Below are 12,868 nucleotides of genomic sequence, written 5' to 3' on the forward strand. Positions count from 1 at the left end.
GCTCAACATCTTCTGGAACGTTAACTGCAGACACTGTGATTGATTTGCGGCGGCTGGATTAAGGCTCCGCAGCCCTGCCGAGCGAAACTTTAAAGCTATCGTATTTTGTTCTACAGTTTCACCCGGAGCTGCACCGCAGCAACTATGCGTTCTAGCGGTTTAGAGGGTTTTGCTGTGTCTCCATATCGACAATACACCACTAATTTGTGTGCGAACTAAACTTAGCGGCATTGGACGCTCAGATATTCAATTGGCCATGGCGAGATTGTCTGTATCATTTACCAGATTCGGGCGAGCGCGGTTGATTCGGCGGTTCTACGCCCACTTGAAATCCGCCAGTTCCTACAAACAACACCGATGTCCGGATGTTCAAGTTGCTGTCAATGCAGATTTCGGCTAGAGAAACAACTCGTGCGGAAGGAAAATTTCTTGCAACTTGTTTTCGAGGGACGAAACAAATTCAGAGTTCTAAATATTTTTCGATATACGCTTGCAGGCGCATCGAGTTTTTACTTTCTAAAAATGGCGACTGTCAGCCAAACCTGAATGAAAAGTTGTTTCAAAAGTTAAAAACATGTAAAATTTGAAGTTTAAAAATCCAATCCAACTTAACCGAAACATGTGCTTTAGTAAATTATAGTTCATAGTTGCTCCAATTATGAGTACAAGGTCTGTAGTCAAAATTCTCGTTTTTTTTCAATGTATTTTAAACATCTCCTTTAGCGAAGCATACGTTACATATAATAGTAGCTTTGGCAATGTATGACTCGGCTTGTCCAAATGAAATCAAATTGTTGTTGTGCCTCTGACATACGTTTGTTGGTGACTTTTAGGGATTCTTCAGTGGACACTGCAAATATGCACATACCACATATATACCCGGAAAAATTTAAATATATCTTAATCTTATATTGGCCGTTTGCATTATAATATGTGTTTCAAAAACGTCTGTAGCAAAAAAAAAATTATATTCGTTATGCATCAACCAGAGTATAATCTAGCATTGCACGTAACAATGTTAATAGCTCATACACTCACACCATTCACACAGCAACACTTTAAAACACACCAACACTGACATATCATGCTGTGTATTTATGAGTAGCAGGCATGCAAATAACCACCAGCGCATTCCTTTTCTGCCAAATGGTTGCGAGGTTATGCGAAGGAAATTTGTATTCGTCCGTTTCCTCATTTCACTCGGCCGAAACAAAAGAGCGTAACACTGTTGAATGACATGTGACAGTTCGGGAAACACAACATAATCTGCGGAAATGATGGGAGTTTAATTGTGAATCACAATGCGGCTTTTGTCTGTTTGTGTACAAAAAATAATTTTCCTTAACCGATATTTTGTTCGACAATAAATGTCCATCGAATGTCTTCTGCGCACAAATTTAGATTTCGGGTAAACATGAGTCAAGTAATTTTTAATTTGTTTTCTTCGCATTATTATCATTTTTAAACCCAGCACCCCCAGTTTACTGCATGTTAATAGTAAATCAGCGTCAATTATTTTTGTCGCTCAGAAAAAACTCAACACAGACGTTTTATCATGATGACTATTAGCTAGAAGCCATGCTCTTTAAATTTACCTCTCTGCACCAGCACGAACGGACATATTTTCACTATATTCGCGCTCAAGTTGCTAAAATGATGTTTCAAAACTCGACAAATTATCGACATCCACTTATTTACGAAACAAAAAATGAATCACTGCCGACTCAACGTGCGGTCTGGAAGACCTTTATTGAGTATTGTAGCCTACATCCCACACTTCTGCCGTTCTGATTCACTCACAAGCCAACTGGGATGTGACAAATTGAAATCTGTGAACTAAGTATGGGGATATTATTTTGGGATAATTTTGTATAATTGTTGGATCGACAAATATACAAATTTTTGCGAGCAACAGATATTTCCGATATTCCGATAAAACTCTGGACCGGGCAAAGACAACTTACTTACTAACATGTAAGAAAGTCAAATACTTACATTTTGTTCGTCTGCCAGTCGTACAAATGTAAGCTATACGTATATTCAACCAGAAACAAATACAGTTATTTTAATATTTCGATAAATATAAGCTTGTCAGTTACAATTTTATATTATTCATTTATAAAGGTGTTGGTTTGATTTCAAATTGTTTTTATTAATTATCTTTCTTATTTGCTAAAACCTTTAAAGTTTGTTTCACCTCGAGGCTTTCTGAAAGTCAAAGTTTGGTCCAATTTATGTAAATACTTTTTTCAACTGCATTTGCTGCATTTTTACAGACTAAAAATAAACATCAGTTCTATTCGAACATTCGCTATTCCAAGCTGCCACCTTTTCAACTCAACTTCTTTTAGTTAAAATAAAAATCTAGCAAACACAAACTCAGCTACGTCAGCGTCTCCGAACCAATCATCTTTAGAAGGATTTTAACTCAAGCTATCGCATTAGCTTCCAGTTCACGCGCTTATGCATCTGTGGCTGCAAACCCAGCGTACAACCCAACAAAACCATACCCGGAGCAAAAAAAGGTGAGCGAAAACCTCGAGTGCGACGAATGGGTCCCGGGCCCTCGTCACGGCTTGTCGGCTCATGTTGCTACGGGGCCAGGGTGCCTGTTTCCGACAACTATTTTCGTATTTACTTAGCAGCGTTTAGGAGCCGCCGTCCATATTCCCTACGGGCTACTTTCGGCTTCAATTTCGACCCTTTCGCCCCCTCGCTTGCTTTTTGGAACCCCCAAGGTAAATTATGTGCATTAGCCGGCGTTGACAAACGCAAAGTATGGATGGATCGCGCATTAATGATATATTCGGCAATTTTTGCGCTTGTATGGCAACAAACTGTCGATAAAAAGAAAGATACAAGACTGTTTTCTTTTGTCTGTTGGTGTTAACAAATGCGCCGGAATGTATTTTCAGTGTACATTTTAAGTGTACTGCAATCCTAAAATACATGCTAGTCTTATGTGTCTGAATACTTTTGGGATGAGATAACGTTTTGGGGTTTTGTTGAGTATTGTTTCTACTGGTGTTAAAAAATCAAAGGCTTGTTACGGTACGCTAACTGAATCAAATAAAGCTGAAAATTGATACAGAATACTTAATAACAAGACTTTAACATCCAGAGGTACACCAAGCACACCGAAAGCAATGAAACACACATAAGGAATTTTCGTTTGAGAGTGCGCCGTCATTTCACATCGCGTTATTGCTCTTTGATCGCGGTGCACCACTACATATGTTCTTCCTCAACGAAATACCCTTTTGTCCGCTGTTGTTTACCGATCCCTGAAGCACCGAAGCACTTCACCAGGATTCGACCTCATTTCACACTGGTTCCAGTCACTGGCAAATGTGGTTTACCAAACTGCGCATCAGTACGCGTGAATCGGAGACTAGTCTCGCGATATAAATGAGACTTGATTCGTTGGTGTTTTCGTTGGTTTAAGTATTTGAGCGCGGCCGACTTTTCTGCCCGCCGCTCGAGGGTTCTTCAGTTGAGAGTTGTTGACGCGAAAGATGGCGTTGTATCCAAGTGCTATCGACGCGTTTGCTCATGTAATACCGGCGGGAATCGCTTTGAAAGCGTTTGTTCGAGTGACTTTTCTTTCAGTTTCTTCACGATTTTCCAGATGTTTTGATGCTATTCGTGTAAGGTCCTTAGGAGAGGAGCATTCCATATTTTCGAATAATTGCCATCACCTGGCGCGCGAATGCGGTTGTAACAATTCACAGTTGGCCAATAAAAATCTTTACAGTGGGTTGTGCTATTTACCAACAAAACGCCAACATCAAATTTTGCATTAAATAGTGTCGCATTATAATATGTAAAAAAATGTTTTTGAAATTGTACAAATGAAAAGCCACATTTACAGGACTAAGCGACACTCTCACCTTCAAATACATAATTGTACAATATAATACATTCGGAACAACACTTGAACAAAAATATTTGTATGTGTACAATCCCTTTCATTATAGCCGACACAGATAAAAATGTGCTTGTGACATGAGAAGTAATTTAGATATTATGGTGCTGCAAAATACCTTCGAAAATCTAAAACAGGCGTGGATTCTCTGACATTTGAGTCATTTTTCGAGGTAAGTTTTGGTGTTTGTTCAGACCTCAAAAGGAACCTTATTTTAATAAAACAATACTGCCGTTTTATGCCCTGAAATAATTATTCGCTGACCCTGGCGATCCGGATTAACGTCTGCACCTGATTCAGCGAACCGACTTATATTTATGCACTTTCGGTAGCGGAGAGGTCGCATGTGATGACCTCTTCTCCTCGGACTAACGCCGACTGAAAACCTGCCACCCCAATCCCCAAACACTGAGCCCGTCAATCAAACTCCTTCTCAACGAAACCGCGAAATGCCACCGGCGCGTTTTTCTGCAAAATAAACCGCTTGTATAAATCTGCAGGAACCTTGCACTTGACCTGGCCGTATTAGGCGAGCTAAAAATGACGCAGAAGCTTGAGGAAGAGTTGTGCCTTGTGACCAGTTTGTTTTCGTGTCAAGCGCTGGGTTAACTTACGCCGGGTTAATTTATGTTTACTTGTTTTAATAAGAGTTGTTTTAAATTGCCTTGTGAGTCTTGGACCCAGTTCCCAGTTCACATTCGTCAAGGACAATTTTACATTATTTTTCCCCTTGTAAAAACTCGATATGGTATAGAAACAGTTTATTGCAAGCTATAAACTTTTGTGAAAACAAACAATAGGATTGTAATACATTGCCTCCACCTTCTCTATGCTGCTGTTTTTCTGCCAGATGGAACTATTCTGGCCTCCGAATTACGTTTTCATCAGTTGACTTAAGGGATTATCCGTCTGGGGTCAAGTAGGGAGCGCAACTGCGGCCCCAGTGTTTGTTGTCGGGTGATCTGATCCAAAACATTGTTGTTAAAGCGACTTTTTCATTCTGGACCCTTGCGAGAGCATTTTTTCCTCTTTTTAAATCCGCTTGTGCTCAGTATCTATGCGTGTGAAGATAACGGGGACTTTGAAAAGGTTTGCAATTGCGGCGTTGGTGAACTCCTGATTATTGCAATGGAGAATGATAAATCTTTACAAGTATCACGCTTTAATTGCTAGTTATAATGATGGTGTTTTTTTAGGTAAGCCCAAAATGCTTGAATGAGTTTACGGTAAACTAGCCACTGCTGCGAAGTTTTGGGCTCTGAGTAGATCACCAATCTCAGTTTTCCGAGCTAGCCGCATGTTGACATGTAATTTGTTGCCTTCTGTACGGAATGCGAGCCTCAAGTGTATGCGATCTATCAACGTCGTATCGAAGCTCCCGCCGTGTGTTTGTTATGCAAAGCGATGGCCACTGCCCAGCGCCTTAGCTGGAGTTATCACTTAGCCCCATCTGGCAGGCCACTCAATCCGCCCCAGCCACGAACCAAAAACAACCGGACACTGGTTTACCGACAACATTGAAAACTTTCCACTCCATCAGGTCCACTTCACCTCCAAATACGCCTTCTTTGTTCGTTGTAAGAACGTCTACTTTGACCCGACCCATGTCCACTGCCACTGACCGGTTGTCGATATGAGCAAAGGTTAATTTAATCACAGCTTACGGAACAAGTCAACCTGGATTGAAATTCCTTTACGGTTTTCGCTTGACCAATTGAGTTAAGACTGACCTCCTCCACTTTGTCACAAATTATTTTCGTGTAGGCAACAGTGGGGTTTTGGAATGCTAGGAAAAACTATTTTATGTAAGTGATGTTTAACGTTATTGGTTGCAAAAAATGCAATTTTAATTTTGATTGGTGTTACTGCTATATACAGGACTGTTAGGTAGTTTTTCCCGATTGAAATAAAATTTTAACAAAGCGCGACACCTAAAGGCCGTTGCCATAGACACGCAGTCACGCGTGTAGTGGATTGTGGAAACTATTTTAGAAACTTTATGCTTTATTTTGCAGCGAAGGTAGAGAGTGTTTTGTAAATAGCAATATGACATTAAGCTATGTATTTAAATTGAATTTTATTTGTTTGTGTGTACGCAGGTTTGTTTATGTGAGCTACGGTGGCCATAAAAGCTCTAGGGGCAAAAATGCAAGGTAATAATTTCTAGTTGCACTTCGACTTGTGGCAATAAAGATGCAAATTGACATAAACTGTGCTTAAAGTTTAAACTAAACTATACCTTACACCTATTAAATATATAAGTAAAGTTTCAGAAGTCGGGATGCATAAACATTTTGATACTTCTAATTAACGTTGCATGAATTTTTTGTCCGAAAGTCAAAGACCATAAACTCTGGCAGTGTGGGGGTATAATTATGATATCGAGTTTAATTATTCCAAATCCGAATGGATGTGTTTCTGACAGTTTGCGTGGTCCTAACTGTGTGCAGTTGTTACAGATGACATAAGGATAGATGTGTTGGCCCAACATAAAAAGACCCCTCCCGGCTTTATTGAAGACAGGAGATCTGTGTATTGGGTTGACAAACTACCGCCGAAACCTCCAACAGTATTCTGTGAGTCAAAAGACCGGCCTGAAAACTGACACTGTGCCTTATTGTGTGTGATTGTTGTGTATACTAGGCGCAAACAATAGAATTGTCCGGTTGAATATTAACTGGGAGTTCTGATAAAATGAAACATGGGACAAAAATGGATGAAAACAGTTTTTGTTTAAGTGGTGACTTGGATGAAACAAACAACTCGTTATCTCCGTGAAGTCGCAAAACTTTTCAGTAGTTCAATGCTGTGTTTGCGAATTCTAGCAGCCTTGCCACTTATGGCTTTTAAGCCAAGAGCCCAACATTATTTTGTTTGCGTGAAAATCATTGCAGGGAAAACGAATATTTACATTTAATTTTGCAGGTCTCTCGCCACGCCAACAAGAACTCGTCAAAAGTAAACGATTTCACAAGGAATTCAAGCCGGATCGACCAACACCAATATGGAAAGTGCCCCCTGGCGCGCTTACGTACCCAGAAAAAAAAAGGCTAAAAGACTTGTCCCAGTACAAACCCTTTCCAACGGGGTGGTATCCTATGCGTTCGGTGTACACTGAAGTTAAGGACACTGCAATAAAAGCTATAGCCACAAAGCGGTAGGCATTGAGACCTTTTGTTTATTTATTTGGAATAAGTTTCTGAAATGGGCTGGGATTGGTCGTATCGATACTTTTTAGCATAATTTGGTACTTTGAAATGAAAACAGCTGCCATAGTCGGATAAAAGGTAATAATTACTAGATCCATTGATCTCTGCTGTCTGGTGACAGCAAAATTATGGGGCATTTTGCCTGTGTGAATTAGACACTGTAACTGAAGGTTTCCTATCATTTCCGTGGCTGCGTACCACCAACGCATTTTTCCTTATTCCTTGTGCTATTTTGTAAGTCTTGTACTTAATATGTGCCTCTTTCCTTTAAAAAAACATTACTTTGGCAATCGCAGAAAAGCTTTGCATATTACCAAAATTAATGGCAAGATATTTTTCACCCGTCGAATTTAAACTCGGTACCCCTAAAGTATTGAAAGAATACCCATTGCCATTTTTAAATAAATTTGCTCTTTGTTAGGCTCGTGGAACTGGCACGGCCCAAGCAATTCGACCCGCTTTTGATAAAATCGAATAGCTCATGGGATTGGGGTGATTGGAAGAGCGACATCCCCAAGGAGTCGTTGGCTCACGTGCCATCTGCCAGGCTAGAACAACTCGCAGAAGCCAAAGCGACTCCCAAGACTTACGAAGACAACAGAGCTGTCATTTGGCCTGTGTCTCCAGCGGCCCAAAGTGCACAGGTTCTTTTTAGAATAAATAATTTTATTGATAACAACAATTCCACAGAGTTCATCCGGCGGAAAACTCACTTAACCGTTATCGGTTGAATTTGGTGCAGTTTTGATATCATGGATTCAACCCATCACTATATATAATGTTTAAAACACGACCATGTGATCACTCGTAACAACCAAAAGTATTTTTTTATTTTCGCCGGTAAACTATATAACTAATGATTATTGTTCTTTTCTCCGGTAAACCACTAACAAATATTGTTAAAAAAACACAGCCTTCCACGCGGCAGCAGCAGCTTGCACGACCGAAGACTCGCACCGCGCTCGATCAAGATTACGATCCCTACAGAGTTTCTTTTGCCGCCCGCAACGCTGTACCGTCACCACGTGTCGGGGAACTCGCATTGGCCATTCCGCGCAAAGTGCGCCAGAAAAAAAACATCTGATCACTCGAAACACACCTAATGTAATTTATTGCACCACTGCAGCAGTTTACCTGTTTATGTTCCTTTTTAAGCGTTTAAATGTTTACGGAATGACCATTTTGTGTTTCGAGTAAATGATTTCTTGTCATTGTTTGCCTGATCACGCAATCACCTTTCGCATAATCACGAGACTTACCTAATACTCATCCAAGTATGACGCATGCTGTTTGTTTACCTATAGTACTATGGTCTAAAATTACACTACCGCACCCAAACCACGTTGTAAAAATTAACCTAATGTACTGTTGGCTGATGTCGGTCTTCAGTATTTTCGTTGTAGCGCGGTGCAACTTGAACATTCAGTTATACCTAAAACCATTTAATTGCCATTTTATTGTTAAAACTTGCCAATAGATTTTGCTTTTATCATGAACTCGCCACATTTAGCTTAATTTCTTCCCTGATTGCCAGCGCTTTAATCTTCCTCGAGATTAGTTAGTGTGCCAAAATTACCATCGCATGTTTTGCCTTGATGTTAAACGAGATTATATGAATCAAATGCTGCGGTAGTAATGGTTTGTGAAAATTGCTATCAATAAACTTTATATTCTACGATCTCCATTACATTTTTAGTATATCAAATTATTAGACGTGCCGTGTCAGTCTTTATATGTATACGAGCTAAATTCTCTTTGTTAGGCACTCTTTCGTGAAAGACTGACTTTTGTATTACAAAAGTACACTAGCTTTCGCGAGTTCCCCGCGCTTGCTCAGTTGTAAATAAACACAATGCAATACAAGAAAACAACAAGCGCAAGGCGGTCGAAGAAAAATTGTCTCGTTTTTTGATTCTGGTAATACAGTTTGGTTATTGATTCAGGTAATACCTACAAATTGGTTAACTGGCATCGCAGCCAAGGCATTGCATTGTATACTTTTTCGTTACCTACAGATTGCTGTTAAACTTCGAAGACAATGTGTTTTTTGAACATTTTATTGTCAATAGCAACGGACAACTGACAACTGCAAAAAGCGCTTGTTTTTGTAAATCGTGAAGCCAAAATAAACAATAACACGAAAAGCAATTTTAAAATGGTGAGCTTTCTACAAGCGGATGTGTTTTTTTGTGGATCTTCCCCCTGTCATCTCAACACGATACTTTGCGTTTATGTTGCCTTGCGAATTTCCCAGAAAGGATCTCTGTGTTCATAAAAATGTAAGAAGCAAGTTGAAATATGGAAAGCTTACATGTTAAAATTAGCAAAGCGATTTGCAGACAGCTAAGATGGTGGATGTTTTTTCAGAAAAAAAACATATTCTGTTTCTCCAACTGCCAAATGGAAACAAGTAAAGTAGGCTACTTGACGCAGAAGGTGGTGTATGGCATTGCTAATTTTAACATAAGCATATCGATAACGGTGCATAACATATCGATAACGGTGCGCAATCGACAGCCTACCAGGGGACCTTTGGTTTGAATTGATCCAGCAGCTTTTTAATTCTGTAATCACATTCTTATTGTGTTTACAAAAGGCTTACAGTTTCAGAGAAGGGTCGGAAAAACTAGTCAATTATTTCATGCAGAACAAGTGTTTCCACTCTGGTGACGAGGCAATGTGACGTATTAAGTGAAAACATCACAGGTCAAGTTGCCATCAGACAATTCTATCGATTTTTGGTTGTTGTTTTGGATGCTAAAGGGACAGTTTCATGTAAAAGTTTCCGGGCTTGGAAAACAGTTTCGTAAGGTGACTCAAGGTCGCAAATGTCAAGCGTTTGTCATACGTAAAGCGCTAAATTAATTTTTTAAAACCCTACTAAAGAATACATTCTAATTCGTTGCAATGGCTGGATTATTTTGTTTCATTTTTTCTAACAAACCACAAAAAAACATAAAACTAAACAACCTCCATGGCATACTTATGCCTCTCAAAGCCGTGTTACTGTACATAATTTTTGTTCACTCGTACTAACTGGTTTGTTCTGCTAAGTCTTGGGGGGTTCAACATTTGCCTGTATGCTTCATTCCTCCATTGCCACAATTCATTCTGACGGAGCGCCGCCCATCTTGCAATGAAAAAAACAGCACCCTTATTATGAGGGTATATATACATATATACATATAAAAACATTTTACATACAGTTGCCAGTCGGAAGCAATTTGCAATAATTTTTTAAACAATGAATTTAAAAGAGGAATGCCTTGCACATATTTGGCTAGCACACTTCTAGCTTTCCTCTTTAAATTTACATGCTCCAATTTTTCCCACCCAAATAAGTTTATGTATAAGCAATGATTTTCTGCGTTAAAAAAAGAGGTTTGTTGTTTTGAATATTCTGGAAACAGGTTCACGTTCAGGTGCGAAAAACCTAATAAAATAATCAATGATAAATTAGAGTTAAGTAATCTAAATAGAAATGACGAAGCTATTATGTTTCTCATTGAGCAGACGTTTCCAACAGCACTGTGTTCATTATCAGTGTTGATTTAGAATGAGTTGCAGCAAGGAGTGCGCAAAGGTATGCAGGCAATTGAACAGACAAAATCAACAACACAACTGAAACACATCACATGACAGTAGCTAACTCGGAGGTCTACGGCCATGGCGTCATCATTTGAGATGTGCCAGGCTGCAGTGAGGACCTATGTGATGGGGTTCATGTTCTTTATCATACTTAATTTGTTTGCTAAACAAAGTAATTAACAACATGTGGAAAACAGCTTTTCATAATAGGAAAATGCGCACGTATTATTTTAACTTGGAACTATGCCTTATAGCATAAAATAAAGTATAAACAGCTGTTCAATCATGATTTCACTCTTCCGAGCGCCTTAAAGTCAAAGACGGATTGCGTCAATATATTGGTGGAACTGCTGCCCTTTAGATATGCGTCCTTTAGCACAGGTGATCGTGTAGAATTGTGGGTATTTCACCCACCGCAAAATTGAATTTAAGTTATCAACGGTGGGGGCTTATATTGATTATTATATTTTAAACGACGGTTTCCAGTCGTTTTAATTTCTCTTTAGACTCTGCCATGCCTAACAATCAAATACACTGGCAGTGCACACATTCTTGTACGACATCAATTAATTTGTGCTGTTTGAATGTCGTGAACGATTCGGAAAAGTCAAACATATTTGCGGGAATTTATTCAAGCATGCACACAGTAAGATAAATCGTCGCCTTGCAAACACAGACACGGACAGACTGAAATCATTGAACTGCAACACGAATCGTTGGCGGGGGTGAATATACTCACATTCCAGTGAGCTGGCCTTCACTAGATCGCTTGTTCGCTGTTGCTTGCGAATCTCTGCAAAATATACGTAGGGAAGTCAAGCGTAAGTACCTGACTGCGTAAAACCGGGTAAGAGTTTCATGTTGACTGTGTTGCTGACGCTGCTAGGCACATTGCTAACTCAAAAACGCCCATCTGGCAAAAATAATTTTAGATATCGATGTTTTGGCCGTTATGCAGAAGGTGGTTAGCACATCGATAATCATTAATATTTTTTTTTCGGAAGAGCTTTTTTGAGTTTTCTTTCATGTCCTATAACAGCTTGTTAACTTCAGTGCACTAAAATTGTCAACACTCCTGCGAAGCGAACATCGTTGGCTTAAGCGGGTGACATGTGTATAACTACCTCTGGTGCATCATTATATTGCGGAGCATGTTCTGTTTCATTTGGTAAAGACGATATCGGTTGAGCATCGCCGAATAGGCGGTGTGAGTGTTCTCTCCGTATCTTTTCACCACTGACGCCCCATCTTCCATCGCCTCAGCTCTGCACAAACACCAGTGATTATATAATATGTCTCGGTTGTAAAAAGTGATTTGCGAAAAAAAAGGTTCTTGCACTTGTCGTTATTTCACCAAGTAAAAGACATGTCGCACGTGGTCTATATTTCTATAAATGTGATTTGATGATTTTGATCAGAAAATATGTATTAGGTGTGTAACCTGCGGCTTTACATCTAACATTGCCTATATCCAGGAGTCGAGAATAAACCAGGTAAATGTTTAAACTCATCAACTAACATCACGTCATGTCTGATAGCCCGATGGAAATATTCAATTGCAACCATACGTGCTGAGCAAACGGATTAGATTATGCGGTCAGTGGTTCCTACCAAAAACCGTCAAATTCCCCAATGACACACATAATTCATGACACAAATTTAGTGTCCACACAGGCAGTTAGTACTGCGATTATACAAAATTATGCATGGCCGCCACTAGCTAGATACTCTAGTTTCATTCCCAATTTACCAGGAATTTTAAAAGTGGATTTGAGGGTTTGCTTAGCATACCTGTGTTCTGGTTGAGGACCGACGGCGCTCAGTAACTGGACCTCTTCCATCGGCGTCAGTTCCATGTTGTTGCCATCATCGGGCCTCCCGACATTACTACTGGGATCAAAGGCCCTCACTCCTCTCTCTCCCGCATAAGTTTCAAAACCTCCATAACCAACTGGAATTCTGTGAAACATATGAACAATAAATTTATTTTTGATTTTTTGAATTGAAATATTTTAGGTCATACGATATTGTTGTACAACGCGAAAGCGACAAATATTTTGAGTCACATTTAACTTACCCTGATGCAACATGGTGGTGCGATGAAATTTGGAGCACAACACACAGGGTGAAAGTTCGCAAAACAGAG

The 12,868-nt window shown here is 39.6% G+C and overlaps 1 protein-coding gene across 2 annotated transcripts; it reads left to right on the forward strand.

The window, feature by feature from the left end:
• Window positions 1-6,019: 6,019 nt before the first annotated feature.
• Window positions 6,020-8,907, forward strand: LOC145911609 (sperm microtubule associated protein 2-like). Of its 2 annotated transcripts, none has more exons than XM_082999005.1 (5): window positions 6,020-6,078; window positions 6,376-6,501; window positions 6,851-7,082; window positions 7,556-7,778; window positions 8,048-8,907. In XM_082999005.1, the coding sequence occupies exons 1-5, from the start codon at window positions 6,072-6,074 to the stop codon at window positions 8,216-8,218; spliced, it is 759 nt and encodes a 252-aa protein (XP_082855131.1). In that variant the 5' UTR covers window positions 6,020-6,071; the 3' UTR covers window positions 8,219-8,907. The 2 variants fall into 2 exon arrangements, with proteins under 2 accessions (XP_082855131.1, XP_082855132.1); XM_082999006.1 differs by having other exon boundaries at window positions 6,385-6,501.
• The last annotated feature ends 3,961 nt before the right edge of the window (window positions 8,908-12,868 follow it).

Source organism: Ascidia mentula, chromosome 8 (genome assembly GCF_947561715.1).
Source record: "Ascidia mentula chromosome 8, kaAscMent1.1, whole genome shotgun sequence".
NCBI classification, from domain to species: domain Eukaryota; kingdom Metazoa; phylum Chordata; class Ascidiacea; order Phlebobranchia; family Ascidiidae; genus Ascidia; species Ascidia mentula.

Coding starts and splice junctions, on each gene's coding strand:
- LOC145911609 (XM_082999005.1), top strand. Junction 7,083..7,555: donor AAAGCTATAGCCACAAAGCG/GTAGGCATTGAG, acceptor GCTCTTTGTTAG/GCTCGTGGAACTGGCACGGC. Junction 7,779..8,047: donor CAGCGGCCCAAAGTGCACAG/GTTCTTTTTAGA, acceptor AAAAAAACACAG/CCTTCCACGCGGCAGCAGCA.